We start from the raw sequence: 27,029 nt of genomic DNA on the forward strand, positions 1-27,029 counted from the left end.
CCACAGGCCGATCATGATATTTGTGATTAGATTTGAATGGATTTGAACTCTTAGCTTGACAAGAACGTCAGAGGTTAAACAAAAAGAGTATGTGAGGACCCACATCAGTTATTTGTTGGATAGATCTTGGGTACTTATATAAGATCAAGAAATTCCAATAATACCTTCTAGTTAGCCATTTTGGGTGAGGTCCTGTTGTTAACTCATTTACTCTAATGCAACTGCAATATAGTTCCTAATATATTGGTTTTTACATTACCTGGTAGCCTCTCACTATGCCAACTTTCAAGAAAGCAAAGCCCATTCCATCATTTCCCTGACTCAGTTAAGATTCCTTATTGCTTAAAATATGGATCCTATCACAGCAGACACAATGCTATTTAAGCTTATGAAGGATAATCCAGGAGATGACAGTTAAAATGAATTTATCACCGACATGTTACAGCTGTGCAGGAAAATTTCAGACTGATGTTGGCAAAGCTTGGGTGTTTGGAAATTGCATCAGAAAGAAGCAAAGGAGAATAGCAAAAGAGTTGAGCATCATTGGAGAAGAGGATACCTACTCTTAGTGGAACATCATGCCCCTTTTTTTTTTGAGACTATTTTTGTTTTGAGGGGAATTAAACCCATCCGCGTAGCAGTCCCTGCCGGGCTCTCCTTCCACCAGGGAATATTTGATGCAGGTAGGAAGTTTCTCATACCCTCTTCACCAGCACGGGCGAACCCGCATGTGAGTACGTCACCCCAGCACCACCTCAGTATCAGAGGACCAGCTCCCAATAGGCAAACTAGACAGGGGGCATGCGGTCCTCACATTTAATCGACGCTCGTACGTTTCGAACCTAGGTCACTCCGTTAGAAACAAAGTCTTGTTCCAACTGTGCTACCACCTTGGTGGTGTTTTCGAACACTCCTTCGCAAATGCCTTATGTTAGGCTTCAGTGCAGGTCCACTAAGAACTGTAGTGGACTAAGAGATTCACAAGCTAACTATTCAACCTGTTGTATTTATGAATTGAGTACTCTAGTAGCAATCCACCAAGGGATTACTTGTGGATATGGCATGACTAGCATCATATCTTCAGCGTTGCTTGGATGCCCATTTGTGATGTCCCCTGCTTGGACGTCCCATGCAAACAGGTGTTACACTCAGTGCTGCATGGTGAAAGGTGTAATTTTTATGGTGATTCAAGACGGAACCCTCTCGAATCACATCAACACAAGGAGCACCATTTTTTTTCTTCTTTTTTCCCCTATTTCTAACAGGGGAAGGGGAGGACTAAGAGCCCACCTAATCCTAATTGAGTAGGAAGAAAAAAGAGATTAACACGAGGAGAACCATTACAAAGCTGACCTTCAGTATTCCAATAATCATCTTCACCTTATATGCTGATTGAGTGCTTCATATGTTAGCCATCAAGACGTAGAATACCATGCAAACATTTCAAATCCACCTTAAGTCATGTCCTCCTCAGTAACGAGTACATGCTGTTAGGACGGATGGCATTTTTAAGAAAAGATGCATCCATATATGCCAGAAGCTCGATTTTAAACTAAAAATTTTTAAACTGAGAATTATACTAGTTGCTTCATATCGGATAGGCTTATCACATTAAACATTGGATCTATTTGTTAAATTGTACGTAGCAAGCCTTGGCACCTCACATAGTTTGCTTGCTTTTAAGCCTCCAGCCATGGCAAGTAAGAATTTCTATGCATTAAGGGAGCCAGGAAACCATACAGTTTATATATATTTATATACACACACATATGTACATATTCAAGAGAATTACTCCTTCACCCATTCAATCAGGTGAAGTCGTATGATGATTTACTCTACAAGCCACTACTGCGCTACTGTAAGTTATAAAACATGCAGCAGGATGTACCCTTGAGTAATTCCTAGTTAGAACAAGACATCAATATTTTTAGCCCCATTGTTATCCTTTAACAGTTCATGTCTAACAGCCTTGCTTCTGCATCTTGTCCCTGGTTTATTCCTTTACCTTGCTTTTGGTTTGGGGGGGGGAGGGGTGGGGGGTTAGAACTGTGACATCTGCATCAAACCTGAATTGAAGCTTCGTTAGTGTGAACTTTTGTATCAATGATGGGGGCCAAGCTAACCTACTGACCTGAGCGTTTTTGGTTTTAAGCCTTTGTAGTTCTTCTTGGGTGCATATAAGCCTGTGGTCAAATAAAAATCCATGAAACATCAATATCATGACAATATTATACTTGTCATTTATTTCAGATCATCAGAATTTACCTCCATTGCAGATCAGTGATATCCTGTAATAGCTCTTTCTCCCTTTCATGTGATGCTTCCAGCTGCAAAATGAAGAGAGTTTCAGCATGCAGCTCTACAACAAGGCTTCAAGATAAGCTACTGCCTCATTAGCATGTTCAAAATCTAAGTTCAATAATAGTTTATAAAACTTTGTATTTGCGCCACAAAATGTAGAGGTCGAAGTAGATTGTCTGCCTGTCATAGTAGAACATCTAAGTAGGTCATATGACAACAGTACCAATAAGTAGGTCCCTAGAAGCCACAGGGTATTTCACATAAGCATGTTGAATCTGCTAGACAGCCAGTATAGTTTTTACCTGCCTAAGATGCCACTCATTTTCAGGTTTTTGCTTTCCTGCCATGAAATATGAACTGCTTTCCATGGGTAAAGGACCTAAACCCAGTGCGAATTTTGAGGCTCACTTATCTGCAACATGTCTGGCAGAAACAACTCATTCTCACTGGCAGGAGGCAACCCACAACCATTTCATAGATCTGAATGGGAACCTACTTCATCAGAAGAGTAGGTGAAGCGAAGAAAAAGTGTGCATGTGGGAAGGAGTGAAATGCAACACCAAGAATAAGAGATCTCTCAGAAAAAAAGGAAAGAAGTTTAGAAGAACATGTGCCATTAGAACATAACCAAGTTGTAAAAAGAAATCTCCCAAGTGATTCATACTGAAGAATAACATAGGTAAGCCCTTCAAGGGTACTTGTGACCTAATACCCTGCAGAATTTCTATCTTGAACTCATTAAGAGTATAACTCAGCCTTTTCAATATAATTTTTGCCACTGATAAGAGCGCTCATCATAGGGATGGGCGGAGATATACTAAAAAAAATATGCTCTAGCACGATCGCTCAATTAGTTTTGTTTTTACCACATTGAATCTCCTTTATGGGATCTCTAATCACGGAGGTTGGGTATCCACTGTCAATGACCAAATAGTGAGCTTAAGCCCCATCTCCCTCGATGATTCTAGGACTCCACCCCTAGACAAACCCTTGGTTAATTGATCTGCCAAGTTTTTCTCAGACTTACAAATTCTAAGAAAAAAATCACATTACTTTTTTTGAGTTGTCTCACAAATTTATGACAAATCTGGATATGCCGATTCATCTTTTTATTAGTACTCTTTTGATATGTCAGTTCTATCACGACTTTATTATTGTAATGGATTGATATGGCCGAAACTGGCTTAGGTACTAAAGGTAGCTCTGATATAAGATTTTTAATCCACTTTGCCTCAGTACATATGGTATCTAGAGTGATCAACTCAGCCTTTATGGTGCTTCGAAAAATAATAGTTTGCCTAGATGATCCCCAAGCAATGGCAGCAACACCGAGAAGAAAGAGATATCCGGTGGTTGATTGAAGATCAAGAGAAGCAGTAATCCAATTTTTATTACTGTAACCCTCAACCGCCTCAGGGTATCCAGTGTAAAAGAAAGATAGATCAAAGGTTCCCTTAAGATATCGGAATACCCTTTCAACAGCCGACCAATGAGATTGATTTGGAATTTGAGTATATCTACTTAGTCTCCCTACAACATAGGCAATATCAGGTCTTGTCTTGTCTGCCACATATAGGAGAGAACCTATGATTTGGAAGTATCTAATTTGATCAACTATATCATCTTAATTTTTTTTGGGATAAATACATGGATCATAAGGAGTAGATATAGATTTTTGATCAGAGTAACTGAATTTTTGAATCATTTTCTTGATGGAATGAGCAAGGAAGAGAGCTATCCCTTCACGAAATCTGATCAGCTTCATCCCTAGGATGATATCAGCTTTACCTAAATCTTTCATATTAAAGTAATTTGAAAGAAATTGCTTGATTTTATATATGATTTTAAAAGAAGTTCCAAATATCAGAATATCATCGACGTATAAACAAAAGATCACACAACCATTGTTGATGAATTTGGAGTAGACACTTGTCATGTTCATTGATGGAGAAACCAAAGGAAAGGATGGTTCTATCAAAATTTTCATGCCATTGTTTAGGTGCCTGTTTGAGACTGTATAAGGACTTAACAAGTTTGCAAACTTTGTTCTCTTGTCCCTTTACAATGAATCCTTTAGGTTATTCCATGTAGATCTCTTCGTCTAGATCTCTATTTAGGAATGCAGTTTTCAAATCTATTTGATGAATGATCAACTTATGGATGGAAGCAATGGCAAGAAGGGTTCTAAGGGTAGAGATTCTAGCTACAGGAGAATAAATATCAAAATAATCTAAATCCTTCTTCTGGTTATACCCCTTAGCTACTAACCTAGCCTTATATTTTTCTATTGATTCATCAAGTCTAAGTTTCCTACGGAATACCCACTTACAACCTAATGGTTTACTACCTAGAGGAAGATTAGTTAGGATCCAGGTCTGGTTTTGAATAATTGAGTTGAATTTAGAAAAAATAGCTTCCATCCAAAAAGGGGCATCAGGTGAAGACATTGCCTCTGCAAATGTCGAAGGTTCACCTTCAACTAGAAAAGTAAAGAAACATTCACCAAGGTTCTTTTCCTTTCTAGTCTTTGTGTTTATAAAATAAAGATATAGCAGTTTTTAGGCTAAATATTTCCAATAGAGAAATCATGATTGGTAATATTAATGGCATGATAATGGCCCTTCTGTAAGCATTTCAGGGCCTTTATTTCCATACCTAACATATTAAAATGCATGCTAGAAAGATGCTTAAAGGAATAGAATAGGTCAATAAAAACACACCAATGACTATCTAAGCAATTTTTTTTTTGATCTGAAGTACTGTAAGTCCAGGATAAAACCACAATACTTTGTGCCCGATCCTGGTAAGAGATGATAATTGCTTACCAAAGTTTTCTCAGTTGTAGGGGTAGATGCTGCTATGTATAAACCCTCAGCTAGACGAGTAGCTGTAGCAAAATGACCAATAACTTTATTCCATAAACAAAGGTCAAAACTAAGCTGAGAGATGAAGTGACATTACCTGATGAGTCACCAGTACTCACTTGCTTCATCAAACTAAGGATATTATCCTGCTAAAAGAAAACTCAAAAATTGGCAAGGTAGCCATGAAAAAAAATTATGTTAATAGAAGTCGATCCATACTCTTTGAAGAATGTTTGTCTGCAATATATAATGCAACTGCGGCAAAGTCGGCCAGCTAGGAACAACTGGGGCAGCATCGGATGGTGATGGTAGAGTGCTTGAAGGAAGCTGAGTAATCACCTACATGGTCCAGAATGTCTGTATAAGCCATTCAACAAAACAAGGTGCATGCTTGCCTAATTTTATCAACCTAATCTGATATCATATTTCATAATTGCCAACCTATTTCATCCATTCATAAACGTAGAAAAATTTTACAACAATAATGGCACATAATTTTTACCATTAAACTTTTGAATAATTTCTAGATGCCAAAGGAAGATTAAAGATGATGGTCATTATACTGTATCTCTACTATTATAATGGGAACCCTTGGGGTAGAACTCCATCCCCCCTTTTGACTCCACTTTTAGTATATTTACAAAAGCACCCCTTTTGACGAAGACTCCAACCATGAAAATGGCATGCATCACACATGCCACCTATTAGTTAGATATAACTAACCCTTATTATGTTTAAATTACTTGATCTAAAGGTGCAAATATTCAAATAAAATTCAAATCTGGCTGGTTCCTCTCTCTTCGAGTGACAAGACCATGGTAGCCAGAATCTTCTACCTAGTGTAATGCACTCAATTTGGAATGTCCCCGAAATGTTGAACAGGCATCTACTTCCTAAACATTTCCTTAAAGTGCTTATAACATATCCACTTACCTACACTCACTCACGATTCTAGCAACTAAACACAAAACTTCTGTATGTGCGTGAGCGCATGCACATGCGTGCTTACATCCTCTCGCTCCCCCTTCTCAACAGTCTCAAGTTGTAGACAGCAGAGTTTGTCTCCCTCCTAACAAGTGAGGTTGGGCAACCCCTTCATCTATTCCTCTTGGCAAGGAGTAGAGACTACTCCAAGCAAGGACTAAAGACAATCATTCCATGCAGTATCTACAGCATGTACCATACAAGCAGGTTGTTAGCAGAGTATAATGTATGTTCCTCTGCATCGTGTTGCACTTGTATCAATGTGTATAAGCCCATATCAATGTGCATCTCTTTGATATGGACTGACACAAGTTGAAACATCATGTTCAGGCTGGTATTCTACTTTGGACTTATATCAAACCACCTTGAGCAGCCTAATTTTCTATTGTAGGTGGTAAGGAACTCTTCCCAATTAATACTTTTTCCCTTTTATAAGGATTTGGAAGACCATAGGACATGATCACAATAAAATGACTTCATCAGACTAGAAGTTAAAATTAATGTATATTCCTAAAAGCTTTTCATATTACTATCAGCGATAAATTTATTACAAATGTCCTTACGCTAGTATAAAGAAATTGAAATCATTCCATGTAAATGAATAAAGTAGTGTATCTTAGTGTGCTGGTTGTTGACATTTTTACAGACTTGACTATCTTTCCATGCCAGTTTGTGACAAGTGATAGTATGATATTTGTACTAAGCCCCCTCATCAGCACTGCCACAATATGCAATAGTTTAATCCTTGACCTAAAGTAGAACTCAGGAAACCCTCCATCGATAGAAATATTTTCTTTCCCTACAACAACCGAGAGCCTGTCTTTTAGTTGAAAAGTACCACCAATCCAGAATGAGTTACCTTCTTCTAAGATATAATCATTTAGATTGCATAGAATAGGTTGAATTAAGTTGTTACCTTGGGTTGGCTTAAGTACATGAAGGGATTTTAAAATAGAGTAGGCCTGAGTCTAGGAAAATTTGGTTCAAAGTTAAAATCAGCATCTAGGCTAGGCTAATGAAACTATAGTTTGGTTCTTCATCCATTTAGCTCAGATATTAAGCAAGGGAGTACATATTGACATGGTACAATATGCGCAATGAATGCTAGGAAAAGTGAGAGTAAGAACTAAGAAGGATAACAGCTCGAATTGCGTGAAGGGCATGAAGTACAGAAGGGCCAAAAAAATCTGGATGGAAAGTTCGATGAAGGATTAAAAAGCTCATTTTAAGAATATTTATCACGAATTAGACCAGATTATGCTTTTTATAGCCAATGTGGACTAATTTCTAGACACCAGTATTCTTTATAGACATTTAAAACTGAAGAAGATGTGCATGGACAGACACATGCAGAGGACGTAGGAATCTAGCACAAACTGGTAATGTCGGTATATAATTAGGATATGGTACACATTGTATCATAAATTTATTCATTTAGATAATTAGACCCTTATGCATATGCACATAAATATAAGATGTAGGATTCTAGCATAACCAACTGTGTGTTGGTATTTAATTACGACATGATACATGCTATATCGTAAAGTGAATACCTACATCCTTTCCATACTTTATTCAATTAGACAACCAGACCCCTAAACAACCGAATGATGACTGCAGAATCCCAACCAGCGCCACATAATATTATCAACTAATAAATTTGGACCAAGTTTTAGTTTGATTTTGTATCATGAAATAAATCATTTGTGATGAAGTTTCAAGTATATTTTGCATGGCAATTAATTCCAATGGGTTTCATCTGCTCAGGAAGAATTGGTTGTATTTGTCTATTATCTAATGGACCTCTTGACAATTCATCCAAGTCTTGATCCACAGGTTTCAGCATGCAATTGAAATAAGTGTTGTGAAGTTGGTTCAATAAAGTAAATTTTAATTCCACAAGCAGATCTTGGAAGATCTACAATCCGACATGGTAAAGGATGGAAATCCATCGATTACTATGGTCATCAATAGAAAGTCAGTAAAGGTAATTTTTGATTACAGTCACACATGGAAGGAAAAGTTAAACATGACCACTGTCAAATTTTAGAAGGGGCTGAGGATTTCTTTCTAGAACAAAATTGCTTCTTTAAATCAAAGTGAATTATATGACATTTATTTAAATGCAGGAAGAAGACCAATTACATGACTTACCTAACTTCTGAACTCACTTATCATAAAGCCATAACCATAACCAGTATGCCTTGTCTGGACTATTAAGGGTTGAATTAACTTATCATAAAAACCAAACAAAATTTAAAATAAATGTTACTTATTATAACTAAATAAAGTCAACATCTTCCAAGTGATAAATGGTTCCATGACTAATCTTTTGCTAATAGATGCACTTAATTCATGGTCATGGGGTTTTTCCTAGAACTATGACAATTATAAATAGATGCACACAAGCCTACAAGGAACACAGAACCTTTGCATCCCAAGACTGGCCTTTTAAATTAACAGTTTTTCCCGTTCGTTCTCATCTGCAAAAAGTGCAGTGATATGTTCATAAATCTTGTCATGATATATTTGGTTTAATTTATCTCTTTCATTCACATGGTGGTAAATATTTTTTTTTGAGAGAGATTGGATGAGAGTCCGATCAATTCATTAAGCAAAAGAATAGATAAGCGGTACAAAGACTTAAGTGAAAACTAACCTAGCTCTTACTCTAAGAAGGGTAACACAACAAACTTATCAGTTTACAAAAGCTTCTGAGGAACAAGGTTAATCGATAAGAGCTTCTTCTTGCGAGGGCAACGTAAAGATGTTTGCATCTCTCTTTTCAAAACTTTCTTCCTCTGAACTTTTGTGGAATCATGAGTCTCTGCCCTTGCTATAGTAATAATAAATGCTGATGTGAGTATCATGCATTATATATTTTCATTATTCTATTTGATCAGCTATGATTTATGCAGTAGATATGTCACTGTACAACAGATATTATTCATGATGTGGCTATAAGTGAGCCAAGGGGGGAAAATACTCAGTGGGACAAGAAATTGTCCAGAATGGTGATTGAAACATCTGTTATGGAAGCAAATGTTGTTGCATGGATTACAAGCTACTACTGGTCAAGTATTAAAAATGAATACAGTTAAAAAAAATTTACAGGTGAGGCTCATTTTGTCGGAGAATGAAGAAATCTCTGTTATCTACAACTAATACAATGGCCCGAAACAATCCTAATCTTATCCCTGGATCAAGATTAGCTAGGATCATAAAAGATCCGTATGATAAATAATGCATTCCCTTGGATCATAAGATCCAACTTAATCATGTTATTTACAAATTAAACCATGTAGAAATCTATTATCTGTAATTTATTTGACCTATAATTTATTTGACTATATGGATCTTATATGCACTTATTGCTAAGAAACCTCAAAAACGCAATATTAGCAAGCCATGGTAGGGCATTTAACTACTAAAAAGTTAAAAAAGAAAGGAAGAAATTCTAAAGTTTTTATAGTTAAAAGCAAGATATGAATCTTAGTATTTTAACAACTATTTGTGGAAACCTTATTTTTTTAATACATATATATATATATATATATATATATATATATATATATATATATATATATATATATATATATATATATATATATATATATATATATATATATACTTAAAAGGATCACTTAACAGATATATTTGAATTTTGAAATCCCAGAATATAATATCTAAAATTAACTAGACATTATGCTTATTCCATTAGATATGCTAAATATGGGCTTATAATGGTGGACACTAGATTCCTATATGTATAACTCTCTATTTTTCATCCATCAACATTTTCAATTTTTTTCTTTTTAATTTCTAACATTTTGAAAGAAATTGTAAAGAATGTGTTTTGCAATCTGATCCACAATGAAATCTCATCTGCTTCCCTCTATGATTTAAGAATCTATCACCATCTCTAATAACATTGGCATTCATCAATTATACAGATTCAGAAAATGCAAGACTAAATGAGCTGTATTTTAGCAGGAAACAAATTTACATAAAGAAAACTGTTGATGTGATGGCTAGCATATGTTCTTTGCAGCCTGGAAGCTAAATGCAGATCATTACCAAATAACTAACCTGCACACTGTGACTCTTTGGTAGACCGAGAGATGGAAGAGCCTGAAGCAGTAAACGATCATCAAATCTAGGTCAACAATATATAAATCAAATAATTAAAGCTTGATGGTGTCTTGCATGCCTTATCTAAATCAACATTCTCGGATGTGACTTTAAAACGCCCCCTTTGCTGCACCACTGGAACCTTTGATTTTTCGTCAAGATCATCAGCATTTGATGCTGCAACATTGCATCTAGGCTTAAGGATGAAATTTTATGCAAAAATGTGCCCTATGTAATTTCCAATATAACCAAAATTTCTAGACATGCCTGCTGACTTGGATGCTTTGTCTGTTGCTTCAATTTGCAAGTCAGCTGCTGCATGACACACCCAGCCATTGCAATTTTCTGTGTTTTGGAGCAGATTGCATTGCTTCACACTAAAAAATTAAAAGAAAAATAAAGATGTTAAAATCAAAATTTTAAATAGTTAGAGATCATATCAAGATATTTGGTTGAGAAATTTTTTTTAAGAAAAAAATTAAATAATGCAAACTGATTGTGGTGTTTGGGATGATTGTGGATCACAATCATCATTATACAAAAAGAAAAAAAGAAGCATAGTTCCACATTCATGAACAGAAGAATTTCAACAGAAAATGGAGAGGCAAAAGTTGATATCCTCTTCGTCCCCTGTTAAGCAATGGCCTCAGAAACAGAGTGACATGTGGCAATCCTACCTCATCAATTCAGGTTGACCATATCTTACTATCACAACAATTCATGACTAAGCCAAGTGTACCAAGATATACAGGAATAACTCTGTTCTGGCAGCTAAGCCCTCACAGTGGTGGGTAGGAAGATAAAATTGTGATATGTAAAAGAATATGTTAGAAAGCTTGCATGTAACCAGCAATAAATAATCTAGGCAATCCATACAAATATACAATGAATGGTTTTTATATAATAACATGCGAACTTTGTTGAGACCTCCATGCTTAACTATATGTGGCATATGCCTCACTAAGTTTAGGTGCAACTGCAGTGTTGACCCTAGTATGATTTTGATGTTTACAAAGCCATTGAGGTCATATTGTTGTACTAATGCTTTTAAATTAAGTATTTCAGATGATTTAGTATATAAGTGTTTAAGGAAGAAAGAATTGAAATGTTCTTGATAAGCTTTGCTGTTCAATTAGAAGAACTTGCAAGAACTCAACAAAAGTGTAATTCTGTCTTTTCCAAGATTCAAGAGATGAAAAATTCATATGCCAAGGATTCTAAGTGAAAAGAAATGATTTGCTATGATTCTAGTTTAAGAAGTTCAGTTATAAGTGCAAATCTAACTTAAAGAGGCAATGAATCTATGTTAAGAGTCGACCCAAGAATTCTGGAGCCAACCCTGGCATGATTTGGCACTTGGTACAGGTTTCAAGTCGACCCCAAAAAGTTTGGAGCCGACCCTAGCACGCCCTGTACACTGGCACGGATTCGAGTCGACCCCACCAGAAGTTCGAGTCGACCCCACCAGTCATTACAAAAAGCTTGTTCTTCTGCAACTACTGATCGAGCCGACCCGAGATCTGCTCGAGTTAACCCCAGCTGGTCTGACAGCCTAACGGCTAGTTGCGCATAAGCTTTTTTAAAAGCTCCAATGGCTATAAACGGTTATTTTCTTCAATCCAACGGCCAGTAACGGCTATTTAGAGGTTGGAGAGGTATTTAAGAGCCACTATTCATCTAGGAGAAAAATCTTTTTGGAATATTAAGTGTGCATTCAAGAGAAAAAGCTTGCAAACCAAGAGTTTATTCATTGCTTCAATTAAGGACAAAAAGAAGAGTGTTGAGCAGAGATTCCAAGTGCATTTAAGAGCTCAACCAACCCATTAAAGCATGAAGCAATCTCAGCAAGGAAGAAAAGCAAAGCGCCTTTAAGCGACATCATTCTTTTCCTTCCTCTGTAGAGCATAATAGTTTTGTTTGCTCATTTAAGGAGCTTTAAATTTCTGAACTATTTATTCTCTTTGTAAGGGTTGTTAGTGAGCCAGGAAAACCAACGGTTAGGGTTTTGTTGGTGAGCCCAGAAAATCAAAGGTTAGGGTTTTGTTGGTGAGCCTAGAAAACCAACGGTGTGGATTTTTGGATTGTGAGCCCGGTAAAATAATCCAGCTATAATCCACGGAATTATAGTGAATTCCTAAGGAGATTCTTAGGGAGTGGACGTAGGTGCCTTAGAGTGCACCGAACTACTATATTTGTTGGTGTTTGGATTGTGTTCCTTTGTGCACCTTGCTTTACTTACCTTCTTGCATTGTGTAGTTGCTCTAGTTTAATTTCTTGCTTGTTTACTTGAGATTGCCTAGAGTTTATATTAATTTTCTTCCACTGCATTTACACCTTTCACATAGGTTAAATTGTGCACATATCTATACAAAAATTTAGGATCAAAAATTTTAGAAAAACCAATTCACCCCCCCCCCTCCCCTTCCTTGGGTTGTCACCTAGGGCAACATGCAGATTTCCTTTTGTTAGTGTTTTTTTTGTTCCCTGATTTAGTTTAGGCTACTTCTCACAGATCAGCCAGTTGGCCAAAATTGGAATTCCTAGGGCTATTTTCTGGATATTTAAATGAAGTGGTTTTTCTAAAATAAGAGATAACAACTAAATGAATGGTAAAAATTATATCAACGGGGGAAAATCATGCTATGGGAATTTTTAGAAAAGGATAATGTATAACAAATAAGAATACAAAAGGCAAATGAGGCCAGATGTGCATACTATCATGATCTTTCCAAAAGTTAGGATTCGGAAAAAGCAAGACAAAGGTCAAAAAAGGGACATATAGATCAAGTTGGATGCAACAAAAATAAGGACATAGAGTTTTAGTCGAAGATGGTCAGATTTGAGAAAAATGGAAGACTTACTTCTAAAGCTTATTTAAAGAGGACACTACGTGAGTGAACTTTTTCAAAGAATAAACAACATTGGCCTCAACAGTTATGCCATCGTTCAATTTGGAGAATTGAAAAATCAAGGATCTTCGACAAAGAGGCTTGATACAAACTTTTAAAATATATTTTTAAAAAAAAGATGCAGAAGGATGAGGGTTTAGGGAAAGACGAAATACGAACTAAGGATGCCAATTCGTGCGAGAAAGTAGGTTTAATTGAGAAGCAGCTGCATGCAATTTAGATAATAAGGAGAATACCATATAATAGAAGTGTCTAGACTCACACCTATATGAGAAAAAGTGATATGCAAAAGTGTACAGATATCAGCTAAATAAGTCCCTTTAAAGTTATAGTATAGGGTGGTAGGAAGAAAAATTAAGAAAGAACAATTTCATGAGTTAATTTGCCTTTATGCTAGGCAGGTCAACAATAGGAGGCCATTTGCTTTCTTAGGCAACAAATGGAAAGACTTTGAAAACATAAAATGAATTTGCATGTGGTTTTTGTTGACTAAAGACAATATGACAGTACCATCAAAGGCACTTTGACAGACGTACGTGAAGCAAGGTGTGTGTTCAAGACATATATAATGGAGGAATGAGAGGCATTAGAAATCCTTGTAGTAAGAGGGTAAAATTTAAATGGTAATTGGTAAGCCTACACTGAGGATTGGCACCAAGTCTGTTTCTATAGAGTTTACAGATCAGACGAGGCCAAGGTTAAAAATTAAACTGGAACTATAAAGAAAAGGTAATCAAAAATATTAAACTAAGTTATATGAAATGTGATTTAGACCAACAAGAATGAAAATGAAGCCGTAGTCTTAATCGATGTTCACAGGATATCACAATTTGACTGTTGATATTATATTGGATATACTGTACAAACATTACAGAGATGATGAAAATATATCAAATAGAATTATGGACATGTATGAAGTGGAGAGGTACTTCAGAGTGTTATATGGTTAGTGCATGCCTTTGACTTTATTCAAAAATGAGATAATTAAGTTCCACATATGATAAGATATTTAACTGTAAAATGAATTTGGACTGAAGAAAGAACATAATGAAAATTTCATTTTTAGAAACATTCACATTTGCAAGGGTCCATATTGGTGATAAAACATCCGTTCTTTATTATCTACAAGAGTTCCACTTCACTATATCTTGGTATTTATTCAAGCAACTTTTGAATGCCACGGATCAAAGAGTGTCTCTGTTTCATTAAAACATCTTCACGGAAGAGACTTATAATCTATGCAATCTGAATCGACAACTATTTCAAAACATCATTTTAAAAGATACAAGTGTTTTTTGTTTTAATTTTCATCTTTTTTTTTTGAAAAAACATGCGACAATTCATGATTTCTTAAAATTATTTTTTAATCCTGCCCATGATAAACATATAAATTTACATATATTTGTTATTTAAGCTAAGACTTATGCAGTTTATCTATAAAAATAAAACATTTTTCAGGTTATAGCTCCTAAAGATCAAACACAAATTCGGGCTTTTCCCTATAAAACTACATAAAAAACTGTTTGTCAAATTCAACAAGAAAATGATGACGACAATCTGCCTTCACATATTTCTATCGCATATGAATTCATAAATCTCCAAGTAAGGACAGCAAATAAAGAAGCATAAGCTTGTTTGGTGATTAAAAAAACATAACGAGATAGATAACTTTTAATTTCAAGTAGAAAACTTCTATTTGGAGAACAATAATCAAAAAGCAGAAAGATAGAAGCGTATTAGAAATTAACAAATTCAGATCAATGTTTGAAAATAGTTTGCAAGAAAATGAAGGTAAAAATATCTTGTAACATATGTCGCATATGTTGTTAATTCTAACATACTTTAAGGGCAATAAGCCAAACCTTTCTCCCCTGCATGATGGAATAATGTCCGATGAGCATGAGCTGGTTGAGAGCTTTCGTTCATGACGAAAGTGCAAAAACATATCGTCCCAATGCTTTTCATTATTATCTAACTCACAATTTGCAGTATTTTCTATTTCATTGCCATGGACCTGCAAGCTATTCTGCTGAGAATTTTGGCCATTTAAAATATATTCACTTTTAGAAACATTGGATCTGACTCTGGAATAAAATATATACAAACTTGTGTCAGTAGAACGACTATTTGACATGAACAAAGCAAATGAATAACTACTTAGCAAATACATTTGATGATCAATAAGTAATATTTGCCCCTGAAAATTTTTAAATTATAACTGAACAAATTAAGTAAATACAATAAAAATATGACACATAACATAGCTCTACAATTTAATGTAAAATCGTATATGTATGTCACACAAGGATTCGTTTGGTTTGTAAAAAGAATTTTTCCTCAGAGGAATATTTTTTCTAGGAAGCTGATTCCTGGAAATATGACGCTTGGGAAAATGACTTTGGCATGTTTGGTTTGCCATGGGAAAATAACTATTCTGGAGTAGCTTATATTTGATTGAGCATCTACTTTTTTGGAAATATTGTGTAAAATTCTATTATACTCTTAATAAAGGAAAAGAACTTATCTATGATTTTGATGGCTCAAGAATAGTTTTGAAAAAAAACTAAGGATCCCAATTTCCAACTAGTGGGAAAGTAGCTTTCTCATGTTCCTCATGGGTTTTTCTCTCCCATGAAATATGGGAATCTTATTTCCAACTTTCCGATCTATCTCCTTTGAAAACTTCAATAAAAAAAGAGGCTTTTCTTTATTTTCCCATTGACCATACTTTCCCTCCTTTTCGTGCAAACCAAACGAGTCCATAATATATCTGTGAATGGAGAAAAGGCATGTGAATGCCAACTTACAAAAGGAATGGTAGAACAAAAGGGAGGCTTCATGCAGAGACTGGAAGAATGACAAAAAAATGAAAGATTCATGAAGGTCAAAGAATGACCTTTGAAATTTTGCAGATTGTCCTGGTGATGGAAGGGGGTCTACTTTTTTCTGCAGATTTCCATCATTATCCTGCAAGCTACCAATTTTTTTAGGAATTTATAAAAGATAAGGAGCTTTAACATATTTTTGCGGAAGATTAACACTTACCACATCAACATCATCCTTAATGGAGCAACTTGTGATAGGGGGCATGCCTAACGGCAAGCTTTCATGCAAAGGTTCAAGCTCAAACAAAGAATTTGGGCATCCTTCTGGATCTTGACCTGGAACATTTTCCTTATTTTCTGGAATCTGGGAGAGCATTTACTAGGTCATATTTATCAGAAAAATCTCTAGTAGACTGAGACTGTCCTAACAAGGTTGCAAAGAAAGTCGCATACATACCAGCGAAGCCTGAGCCTTTAAGTCTTCCATGTCAAAGTTCCAACTGCTGATTCCTCTTTTATATTCATTCTACATGTAAGGTGAAACAAATTGTCATATCCAGGAATTTCTTCAGAAGTATCATAAAAATTATAGACCAAGGATTAAGTATAAACTGCAACTCATGATGAAAGCAAATGTTTGCTTATATTGTATTGTTTATTACTAAGCACCAAAAATTAGATAAGATACTTCTAATAAGAAGAATTAAACCACCAATCAAGTTAAGAATCCAATTGTAATAGAAGAAAAAATACAATTCATGGAATAAAATATTAATTTTGTTACCACAATTTGGAGACGCACAAAATGGAAATGTAGATAGGGCCTAAGCCATCAAAAAGATAGGGAAAAAAAGTATGGAGGCCTAAAATGATTACCTATAACCAAAAATGGGATAAAATAAGAAGAATTTTTATCAATTGGTATAAATACACAAGAACCAAATGATAATGTTGTTGTTGTTGATGATGATGGTAAATTAATAATTGTATGATCAAAGATTGTACAAGTTATGGTTCCAAAATGAGCAAAAGCTATATTTTGAACCCATATTCATCATTGAGCCATGTATTCATTATAGTTTATAAGTTGTTGAAGACTACTTTATCTAGGCATTGGGCCTTGGCCCGACCTGAACCCAGCCTAGCCCGGCGCATGCTCAAGTCTATTTACCATGCGATTTTATGAAGGCCCGCTAATTATATCATGGACAGATAAACTCCAAGAAGTGGCCATCTGAGCTACCAAGAAGAGGTTTAAGGCATGCATGAATTAAACATAATCGTCCTTTCTTCTTCATGTCCATGCAACCGAGAAGAGGCTTTTCTTTCTAGTTCTTTGTCTTGATTCGTCTATGTTATGAACTCTTGAATGGTCAGACTTATTTGTGGAAAAAAAAATTGGCCTTGAGTCTTGACAGTCTATTATCAGTAAACTATTTGACATTCAGAACTACAATACTCATATATCAAGAGCCACATCACCTTCATAGAACATATTTTCCTCTTTACTACATATTTCATTTTTTTCTTCTATTTAAACTTCAATGCAACAAGCACACTCCATTATTAGATTTTTCATTCATGCAAATAGGAGATTTGACTAAAATAAGGTTCATACCAAAGTGCACCTTTGCTAGCATAGAGATTTGCTGCTGCATGAGTATAGTTTAAAGTATTAGGCTGCTGCTATGAATCAAAGAGCTAAAAATTGTCTGTTATTAGTTTCAGTGCAGAAAATAATGTTGACCTGCTAGGCTACTATGTGCTTTGTATTTTCTGTTACTTTACAATATTTGGGCAGAAATATTTCTAAATTTCTTAGAAAACTTTACTGCTGTACTAAGATTGCCTTCCTGCTGTTTCTGGTCCAAATATCACAGTTTTCATAAGTATTGTGATTTATGATCACGCTGCAGTAGTTTCTTGAGTGGATAACAAAGCGAACAACCTAGCCATTGTTAGTGATGCTTCATTGCATATAGTGAACATAATTGTGGAGCCTGCAGCCTCTTCTTCGCCATTTTAATAATATAACTTTTATCCACAGGATGTGCCTCAGAGCAGTAGACGGACAAGTTTGCTATGCCAAACAAGTCTTACTTAAAATGCAGGCCAACATTCAAGTTTTATTACTGATAATGATATCACCATCCAAATAGAAAGAAGTTAGAGGTAGAATGCCCACATCAAAATACAGGAATCAGAAATGAACAACTTGGGTGCCACCATTATCATAACCTCATAAAAGATAATTTATTTGCAATACCTCTATCAGTGTCTGGATTGGAACTATAGGTTCAAATTAGTTGAAATTGTGGTAGAAGGAAAGACAAAAGGGGCAAAAACAAGAACACTTTTCTCCATCTCCCAATCTAAATATTTGTCTCTCACCAGCACATCCTATAAATCCCAAATTCCCCCACCTTTCACTTTTATATCCTCCTAATAGTTACATCAGGCATAGAAATGTCGAGCGAAAACACCATTATATGACGATATAATTAGTTCATATCAACTATAATGTCTAAGGTTTCCTATGAACAATTTGTCAATATATATCTATATCTATATATATATGTGTGTGTGTGTGTGTGTGAAACTTTAGGATTTCTTATCATGAGATAGGCAGTGCATAAATAATGCTCATTCTGATTAATGTCTATGTGTTTGTAACATCCTTAGCCCCTACCAAAGAAAGAGATTTGATAGCTCTGGTCAAAATATACCTGCGACATCTCCTCCTTCTCCCCATCCAGCATTTTCTTTTGTGCAAATAAATCAGCTTCCTTTTGCTGCATTCAGGTAAACATATTATGTCAGTATATTAAACCAAACCAGACATAATTTTTTTTCTTTAGAAAAAAAAAGAATTAATTGGAAGGTTGTATATATGGATCATGAAACCAACATAATTCTCAACGACTCAACCTTTAATGCTTGAAAACGATCACCAAGAGAAGGCAATCCCTCCAAAATTTTCCGAACAATGTAATCATGGGATCTTGCTTGCTTGAAGAATGGCTGTTTTAACAGCTTCTCTGCAGTAGGCCTTCTTGAAGGATCTTTTACCAAGCACATAGCAATCATATGCTTAAAAGACTGGAGAGAAAGGGCCTCTATGAGAAAGGATTATTTCAGACAGAGAGTGCAAATCTAAATGTACTGGTAACAAGAAACACACCTTTGAAAACTTCTTATCTTTTTTATTATCAAGTGATGGGGGAGCATTTTGCAAGGTCATGAGCAAGACCTGCTAAGCTAATTTGATCAGGAACAATACTATTTTGGGTATATGTAATCACTTTGTTGCATCACTTTATATGCCACCTTCCTTGCAACACTCCTGATTTGTCCATCGAGGTGGCTCTGACATAAATCCAAACTTCTCCAGTGGATTCTATGAGGAGCCAGATATTGACAAATCCAGTATATGTTGCAAGCGAGGAATAGGATTTTGAACAACAGAAGTACCTTCATTGGAGGTTGTGATGAAAAAGGAGCATGCCCATGAGCAAGCTCTAAAGCAGTTATTCCGAAAGACCAGATATCTGCCCTGCAAATTGCCAAATGCATTCATGATGGGGAGAAAATGACTACTACAACAGTGCTGAAGAAAAAAAATGGTGATCCTAACTTGAAATCATAACCCTTTTTTGGCTCCATCACCTCAGGTGCCATCCTGAAAGGGAACAAAGATTTCCAAAAATTAACAATCTACAGAAGACAATAAACTTATGGTAACCCACATAAAATAAATAACATGCAAAAATATTATATATTAAGAAAAGAAAAAAATATGAACCAGCATGGCGTCCCCACAAATGTATTCCTCATCCGCTGCCTGTCAGCCGAATCAAAGAGGCAAGCAGAAACCCCAAAATCTCCAAGTTTCACTTCCCCACATGCATCAACCAATATATTTCCAGCCTACTTAGGAAGAATAAATTCAGTAAAACTGCACTAGGAAATTAGATATATGTTTTGAACTCTAAAACTTGACAAAGTTGGTCACTATAACAAAAAACAGTTGTGCAGCATTTAAAATAGTATACAGAGCAAATAAAGCCAATACTAGTGAAGAGAAATGTGGAAGGAACAGAACATATAAAATTCTTATAGACATGCTTCACTTCTGATGATAATAATAAAGAACCTACATTTCTCTATGAACCTGAATCATTGGACTCGGGAATCAATACTCCTTCGAGTAATATCCGAACCTTGAAAAGAATGTTTTCATATCGATCCTAATGTCCAGGATATGAAGACAATAAATGAATAGATAGACTTTCATGATTTACATGAGGATATTACCACGACAGTGGAGTCTGAAGGAAATTTCTTCTAGTCATGCTGGTGACACAGTGATTGATGGAAAGGGTGGTAAACAAGAGAGCATCAATTTTCATCAATAAATAAATAAATAAAAAGATGCCATCAGCAATAATCTACTGGATAGAGAGAGGGGTGAAGGAAACTGCCCCACTACCACCACATGCTTTTATTATTTTCTTTACCAACTTAAAATATTTAACCTATCAAAACTTGAGGGTGTGCAAGAAACATAATTTACAAAAAAGGTTATCACATATGTGTATCCTTTGATACTCATGCATATCATCTCACATATCATCATATGAAGGATCATGGGAACTATAACTTCAAAATATAACCACATACTTATTGCATATTGCAAGCTTTCTTACATGTGCTTACATGGGATCCTCCATGATGCTTGAGAGAGGAGCTTCAGAGAATCTACATATAACTCTTACCCTCCACCTCAATTTCTCATCCATACAAGGGCACTTATCCCAAAGTTCAACTCAGCGAAATGCTAACACTATTTCTTGCAACTCCACAACCATGCCCTTCACTATCTTGAGAAATACATCTCACACCAACTTTTGAACATGGGAGACAGCTGGCCATTTGATCATGTGACCCATGCTTTGGTCAATTAAATAAAAGGAAGATCAAGATTTAAGATAACAACAAATAACATCACCAAATATTGGAAAGTGGTTATCCTGTTTCCTACTAACAAATATAATTGAGACATGTAGAAATGTGAGGGAACTTAAATTTCAATTTAAAGGAAAAAGAGTACCATGTGGAAAAATGGAATCGTGAATAACTTACAAAAGAACTAGGGCATCATATGGAAAAAGTGAACCAAGAAGCCACACCAGAAACACACCGATCAGTTTCGCAACACTTATTAGTGGGATTTCTTTTTAAAGGGTCATAACCTCCCTCTTTTTCCAGAAGCACTATGAATCACTTTTATCAGACTCAAAATCAGTGCACTTATCTTCCCTTTCCTTACCTGATCTGCTATATATTCTTGCTTATCCTCTTACTCTTACTATTTTCTGTTCTTAATCTATTGCAATATTTCTTTATAGGATAGACTGCAACCTTGCCTTCATTGTTATTAAATTGTTTCTATATGTTATTGCTTACTTAGAATCGCTATTATTATTTTCATGATTGTACTAAAAGTATTCTCTATCTTCGGGAACTCCATTTACTTGGAAGTTTTTAAGTTTATTTAAGGCATTAAACAACTCAAATCAAGTATGTCATAATAGTTTTTTGTTAATTTTATCATGTTTTTTGGTGATTGATTAACAATAGATCATGGATAATTGATTGTCATTTATCAAGGAAAAAGGAATTTTTGGCACAGCTATCTGTCTTACTAACTGTGCATGCCAATCGATGATTAATTGCATCAACAATAATCATTTGTCATCAACGTGATCATGTAAATAAGTTGACTCTGAGTTCTTGCTTGCCTCAATGAAGATGAAACACTTCAATTGTGAAAGCAATAGCAAATTATCTTAATTGTCAATATCATGCCTTCATTTTTTTAAAGAAAAATTATTCGTATAGCCAACTCACAACCTTCATTGATTTGTAGAACTCCTAAAGAATTAATCAAAAGCTTAATGAATCCAAAGTTATTTGGATATGACAAGGAAAAAAAATTACAGCAAACACTATTAAATTCAAAATGATTTGTACCCTGATAGAGGAAAGGATAACAATAAAGAAAGGAGGAGGTAAGAGAAAGAGCAAGAGAAAGGATGAGAAAAAGGGTAAGAGAGAGGGAAAAGGAAAATGAAAGACCAAAGACTAATTTCCAGTCTGATAAAATGAGTTATCAAAGAATCTGAGAGCTCTGTCCTTTAAATGGACATCCTGTTAGGAACTGCTCCCTGTAACCATATGGAGTTATTTTTGTTTCCTCAACTCTCTGGAAGTTAGTTGTGGTTCAATTTCTACAACTAGTCCTCCACTTCTTTTGGAAGATATTCATGATTCAGTTTCTCCACATGATATTCCCTTTTTCTAAAATTCAAATTCAAAATTTCTCTCATTTGTATGCATTTCCTAATATAATATTGAGTAGAAATAGGATGATACTTGTTCAATCCTTGAAGATGCCACGTCTTTTCACCTTAAGTTTTTTTGTTTTACTCAATTGCCTGAAAATTGTTCAATTAATCAATTGGCCAACTTCCTCAAATGATTGGTGATTGGTTAATTTATGGTGCAAATACTACAAAATAATGTCAGCCAAATGTTTGAATAAAACCCAGAAGCCCTATGTCAGCACAAAAACATATAAAAGCTTGCAAATAATATTAAAGTTTTACTTATAATTGACAAAAAGCTACATTACCAACCTAATGCAATACAATCTTAATAAAGCAATTTTCTCTAGAGCTGTTGAAGGAATAAATGATCATTGAAAAGCAGAGAGCAAAATAAAAAAGTTCAGTAAGACCACGAAACTTCTGACAAGCTATGTTATTTTGCCACAAATGCTTCAAATGGACAACATAGGCTTAAGGCAAGTTGCTTATCAAAAAAGTGAACAACTTGCATCATTTACTGGCAAGTTTTTTGTTATACAACTGCATTACTTAGAGAAAAATTTATGGAAAATAGAATATTGTTAGATAGTCTTCAAGGATATAATGCATCTTTTTCCCCCTCAGATAACCTGAAAAAATTAAGGATAAAAACATAAATAATTACCTTGACATCACGATGTATATGCCCTTGACGATGAAGATACACTAGGCCTTTTAATGCTTCACGTAAGACTGTTGCAATGACAACCTCCTCAAAACCATTAGGATAGTTAGACTTCATTATATGAAGACAAGAGCCACCAGACATATATGGCATGACGACCCACAAATTATGATCATTGACAAAGGAACAATGTGCCTTGAGAACATTAGGATGGTCAATCAAAATCATAGTCTGGGCCTCACGCGAAATGTTATTCTGCATACAACAATAAATGAATTTGATACCCTTCAACCTTGGACAACAATAGTTGACATTGTAATAAATTGAAAAGAAGTCACATAGATAATGACTAACTTTTTTGGATTCCATGTAAAAGCAAGATAGTATCAACATAATTTCAGCTGACATCAAAAGAATGTTATCAGTGTGGCCTTGTGATGATGGGACGCAGCAAGATTTGTATACAAAGTCTAAGTATGAGCATGCTGTAAATTTCTTCAAATGAAATGCATGGAAATTAAAAATAGAAAATTGAAGTATAGTTTGAATCAAGGAAGGCAAAACCACGCCGAACCGGCCGGTTTGGGACATGCCGAATTAAACCGGTTGGCTACTGGCACGATTTGAACCATGATTCGCTGTACCGGCCCGAACTGAGCGGTACAGAGCGTATGATACTGTATCGGTACTTAGGATAGGTGGCATACCAATACTAAATATGCCGAAAAGACCCCGTACAATACTGTACCGACAATGCTAGTATGGCGCCGGACCCCCCCCCCCCCCCCCCGCCCCCCCCGCGTTTCAATGGTTCCTCGCCTTCACCCTACTTTTTGCATTATCATCTCTCTCCAGAGCTCGAGAACTTCACCTCGCCCCGCACTTGGACCTCACGAGAGGCATCAAAGGTACATGTCCTCATCCCCACTCTCCCTCCCTCTCTCACACACATGGAGTGGTTAGGGTTTCGAGCCCTGCGCCCCTGAAGACAAGGTCTTTGGAACCCTCTCTTTCTCCTTCTTCCTCTCTCTCTCTCTCTCTCCCACCCTATCCCTCTCTCTATCCCTCTCCTTCCCCTCCCCTCTCTCTCCCTCTTCTGCTCTCTCCTTCTCCCTCTCCTCTTTTTTTTTTTGGTGCTGCTGTCCCTCTCTCTCTCTCCTGCTCTTCATTTCAGAAGAGAGGAAAGTGGTTTAGAACCCTTTTCATTTTTTTGTTTTCGGATTTTGAATTGAAGTTGGCACATTTTTTGCCGACTTTAGTTCAAAATCTGAAAATTTTAAAAAATTAAAGAGGCCAAAATGCTCCCAGTACGGTACGGTATAGATCCATATGGTACCATACCGGTTGCCGACCAGCGTAGGTCCCAATACCCGTTTTGAGAATCTTGGTTTGAATAAATCCACATCTTTTTTGAGCAATACCCAGGATTTGAAACCTGGACCTTCTCCTCCACATCAACTAATGCTTTCGGTGCAACTTGTGATACTTGAATTTCTTTAATATCAGTAACATAAGGATTAATTTATGTGCACAAATAGTAGTAGGACCAGTAGAGAAGAAAAGGATGTGTTGTAAGCCCTAATAAATGCTTTCATCACCCCTGTGGAAAATAGAAAAGGTCCCTCCAGGTATTTCATAATGTCAAATAATAAAACAAACATTAAACCTATGAAGGAGATTGTACAGTAAAGCAATATATGCAGAATTTTCCTTCTGACAATTCATTATAAGGAACTTAACTAGTCAAATATCAGGTCCCTTAATGAAAGGATTACATCAAACCAAATCAAATTTATTCTCTCTGAAGTTAGGCGGACTACCTTATGCATGAGGTTGATCGAATCATTACTATGTTCAAGAAACAACCTCACAATATTTCTCAAACTCAAAATAATGGAGGAAAGTGTAGTTCCCTAGACGTTCATAATATTTTTTCAAAAACCCGGCTAAATATATAGATAATCCACCATGCTCCAAGAATACAGCTTTTATTGATTTAACGAATTCATGTGTTATAAGAGTTTTCATGTGCAACAGTGAAGAAAACTTAGCATTCCATTTAATTTTATAAAGACAAATATTTGAAGAAATACTAAAGGTAAACGACAATGTTTAGCCACCGGGTGGATTTATTAAGTACATAAAAATCGTACTTAAACTAGATCCAGTAGCATCAAATAATCCCCAATTCTGCGTCCAAAATCACATCTTGCTATACTAATCCCAGAATTCAGGATTTTAAAAGCACAAAAGTTTGATATATAGCTGATGCTGCACCCGAGGAAACTTACGAGATCGCTGTTCTGTCTCTCAAAATCAAGGACCTTGATCGCCACGATCTCATCGAAGGGAATACACCGAGCGCGATGAACTGCGGCGCTAGCACCCTCTCCAACGATCTCAAACAACTCGTAATCCTCTGCGCGGATCGGATACTTCTTCCTCTCCATTATTCCGCCCACGATTCAGCTACCCGGATCTCTCTTTCTTCTTCGAAGACCTTACAACCTTTAAACCGATCCAGAACGAGAGCAGACGGCGATCCAAGATGGAGAAAAGATGGGGAGAGAGAGAGAAATCTGGATTCCTAGGATTCAACGCTCACAAGCGCGGATCTCGGCATTGGATAGGAATGTGGAGGGTAGAGAAAAGGGGAAAGGTTGTGGAAACCCTTCCGTGGATCTTGGCTTTACCCGAGCTTTCTCGTGAGAGAGAGAGAGAGACCGTGCGGTTCGGAACGTCCCTGAGATAGAGAGGAGGATTTGGATTCGGAAAAGCCCGCGACTTACAACCAAAGGAGATAGCCATTTAAACGAGTGCACAGAAATTCTTATATGGTTATTAGATCTTCTGCCTATAATTCTGTGCGGAGATATCGTGTCCGCTCGTTTTTCGCATCACCGGAGAGAAAGACTTGATACCGAATACGTGGCCGGAGATAAGAGAATGGCTCCCGTTATCCGCATATACATACATATACATATATATGCACACACGAATGTAGAAGCACAGCTGCACGTTCATCTGGATTTAGAATTTGGCTTGATGACTTCTTCCAGCTTGCAGCTGAAGGATTTGACAGTTGGATGCTTTTCCTGCACGTGACTTTTTTTATTTCCGGAAACGTTGTTTTTCTGGTATTTAAGATTCGTGTGCAGGATCGTATGGATGAGATTAGCTTGGTAAACAAAACCAAGGTTTTATATCGGACCCGAAGATACTGATGATGATATTTTTACCAGCGAATATTTTTTATTTATATTTTTAAATAACTTTTTTAATAAATTTTATAATTTATATATAAATATAGTTTTAACTAAATTCCTAGTTTTCATATCAGGGGAGATCTCAAAAAATCTAAGTTCTGTCCAAATTTTCTCACTTACCATATAAGCCGAGATATCAATTCAACTCATTCTAAAAAAGTTACCAATATAATAATATACTAAGATTTTAAAAAAATTTGGAACAAAGTATGAGTATTTGCTTAGGTCATATGTAGTTACAATATAGTTTATCAGGAAGGAGAAAAAAAAATAAAATATTCTAAAATATAACAATAAACTTTTCCATATTTGTAGGTCTTTTTCTAAATAAAAATAAGATTTATGCATATTCTCTCTGCAACCAAGTTTAAAACTCAAAAAAAAGAAGAAGAAGAAAAGGATGGAAAAAAGAGAAAAAACTTTAGGATGTCTAACCTATAAGGAACATTTTCAACTCTAAGCTAAAATAGTATGTCTTTTTTCAGCCCTCCCTTAAGCAACCCAAAATAAGAATGATAATAGCAAAATTAAGGTGGACAAGATCTCACATTTCAATAGCATTTAAAACATTAGATGTAAATGCAAGATGAGAGTATAAACTTCTTGCGTTAATTCAATCACATCTTATTATACAAATCATCTGTAGATTTCCTATGATCCAAAAAGACATGCATGCCACCATCACCTATAACGATG

General features: G+C 35.7%; 1 protein-coding gene across 8 annotated transcripts; it reads right to left on the reverse strand.

Moving 5' to 3' along the window:
- Window positions 1-1,713: 1,713 nt before the first annotated feature.
- Window positions 1,714-25,710, reverse strand: LOC103707310 (uncharacterized). 8 transcript variants are annotated; one of them, XM_008791747.5, is made up of 21 exons: window positions 25,359-25,710; window positions 23,068-23,322; window positions 19,817-19,941; window positions 19,649-19,693; window positions 19,486-19,567; window positions 19,196-19,264; window positions 18,943-19,113; window positions 18,741-18,806; window positions 16,472-16,540; window positions 16,235-16,378; window positions 16,086-16,156; window positions 15,052-15,273; window positions 10,548-10,657; window positions 10,360-10,457; window positions 10,239-10,280; window positions 5,385-5,504; window positions 5,263-5,311; window positions 5,127-5,188; window positions 2,266-2,327; window positions 2,132-2,183; window positions 1,714-2,066 (listed from the first exon to the last, which is right to left on the reverse strand). In XM_008791747.5, exons 1-21 carry the CDS (start codon window positions 25,515-25,517, stop codon window positions 2,061-2,063), a joined length of 2,079 nt encoding a protein of 692 aa, XP_008789969.1. In that variant the 5' UTR covers window positions 25,518-25,710; the 3' UTR covers window positions 1,714-2,060. The 8 variants fall into 8 exon arrangements, 5 of the variants coding, with proteins under 5 accessions (XP_008789969.1, XP_026660530.1, XP_089782165.1 ...); XM_026804729.3 differs by having other exon boundaries at window positions 1,931-2,066; window positions 5,263-5,314; window positions 25,359-25,688; XM_089926039.1 differs by lacking the exon at window positions 5,385-5,504 and having other exon boundaries at window positions 1,931-2,066; window positions 25,359-25,688.
- Between the last annotated feature and the right edge of the window lie 1,319 nt (window positions 25,711-27,029).

Source organism: Phoenix dactylifera, chromosome 11 (genome assembly GCF_051530095.1).
Source record: "Phoenix dactylifera cultivar Ajwa chromosome 11, Ajwa_hap1_PhDact_Kaust_v1.1, whole genome shotgun sequence".
In the NCBI taxonomy this organism is placed as follows: domain Eukaryota; kingdom Viridiplantae; phylum Streptophyta; class Magnoliopsida; order Arecales; family Arecaceae; genus Phoenix; species Phoenix dactylifera.

Bases quoted from the DNA above. Each gene is read 5' to 3' on its own strand.
- LOC103707310 (XM_026804729.3), bottom strand. From the start codon at position 25,517: ATGGAGAGGAAGAAGTATCCGATCCGCGCAGAGGATTACGAGTTGTTT. The intron at 19,114-19,195 runs GTGTGTTTCTTG...CTTTCTCTCCAG, and splicing joins AAGATAAGAAGTTTTCAAAG to TCTTTTAAGCATATGATTGC. The intron at 5,505-10,238 runs GTTAGTTATTTG...TGGACCATGTAG, and splicing joins CAAAGAGTCACAGTGTGCAG to GTGATTACTCAGCTTCCTTC.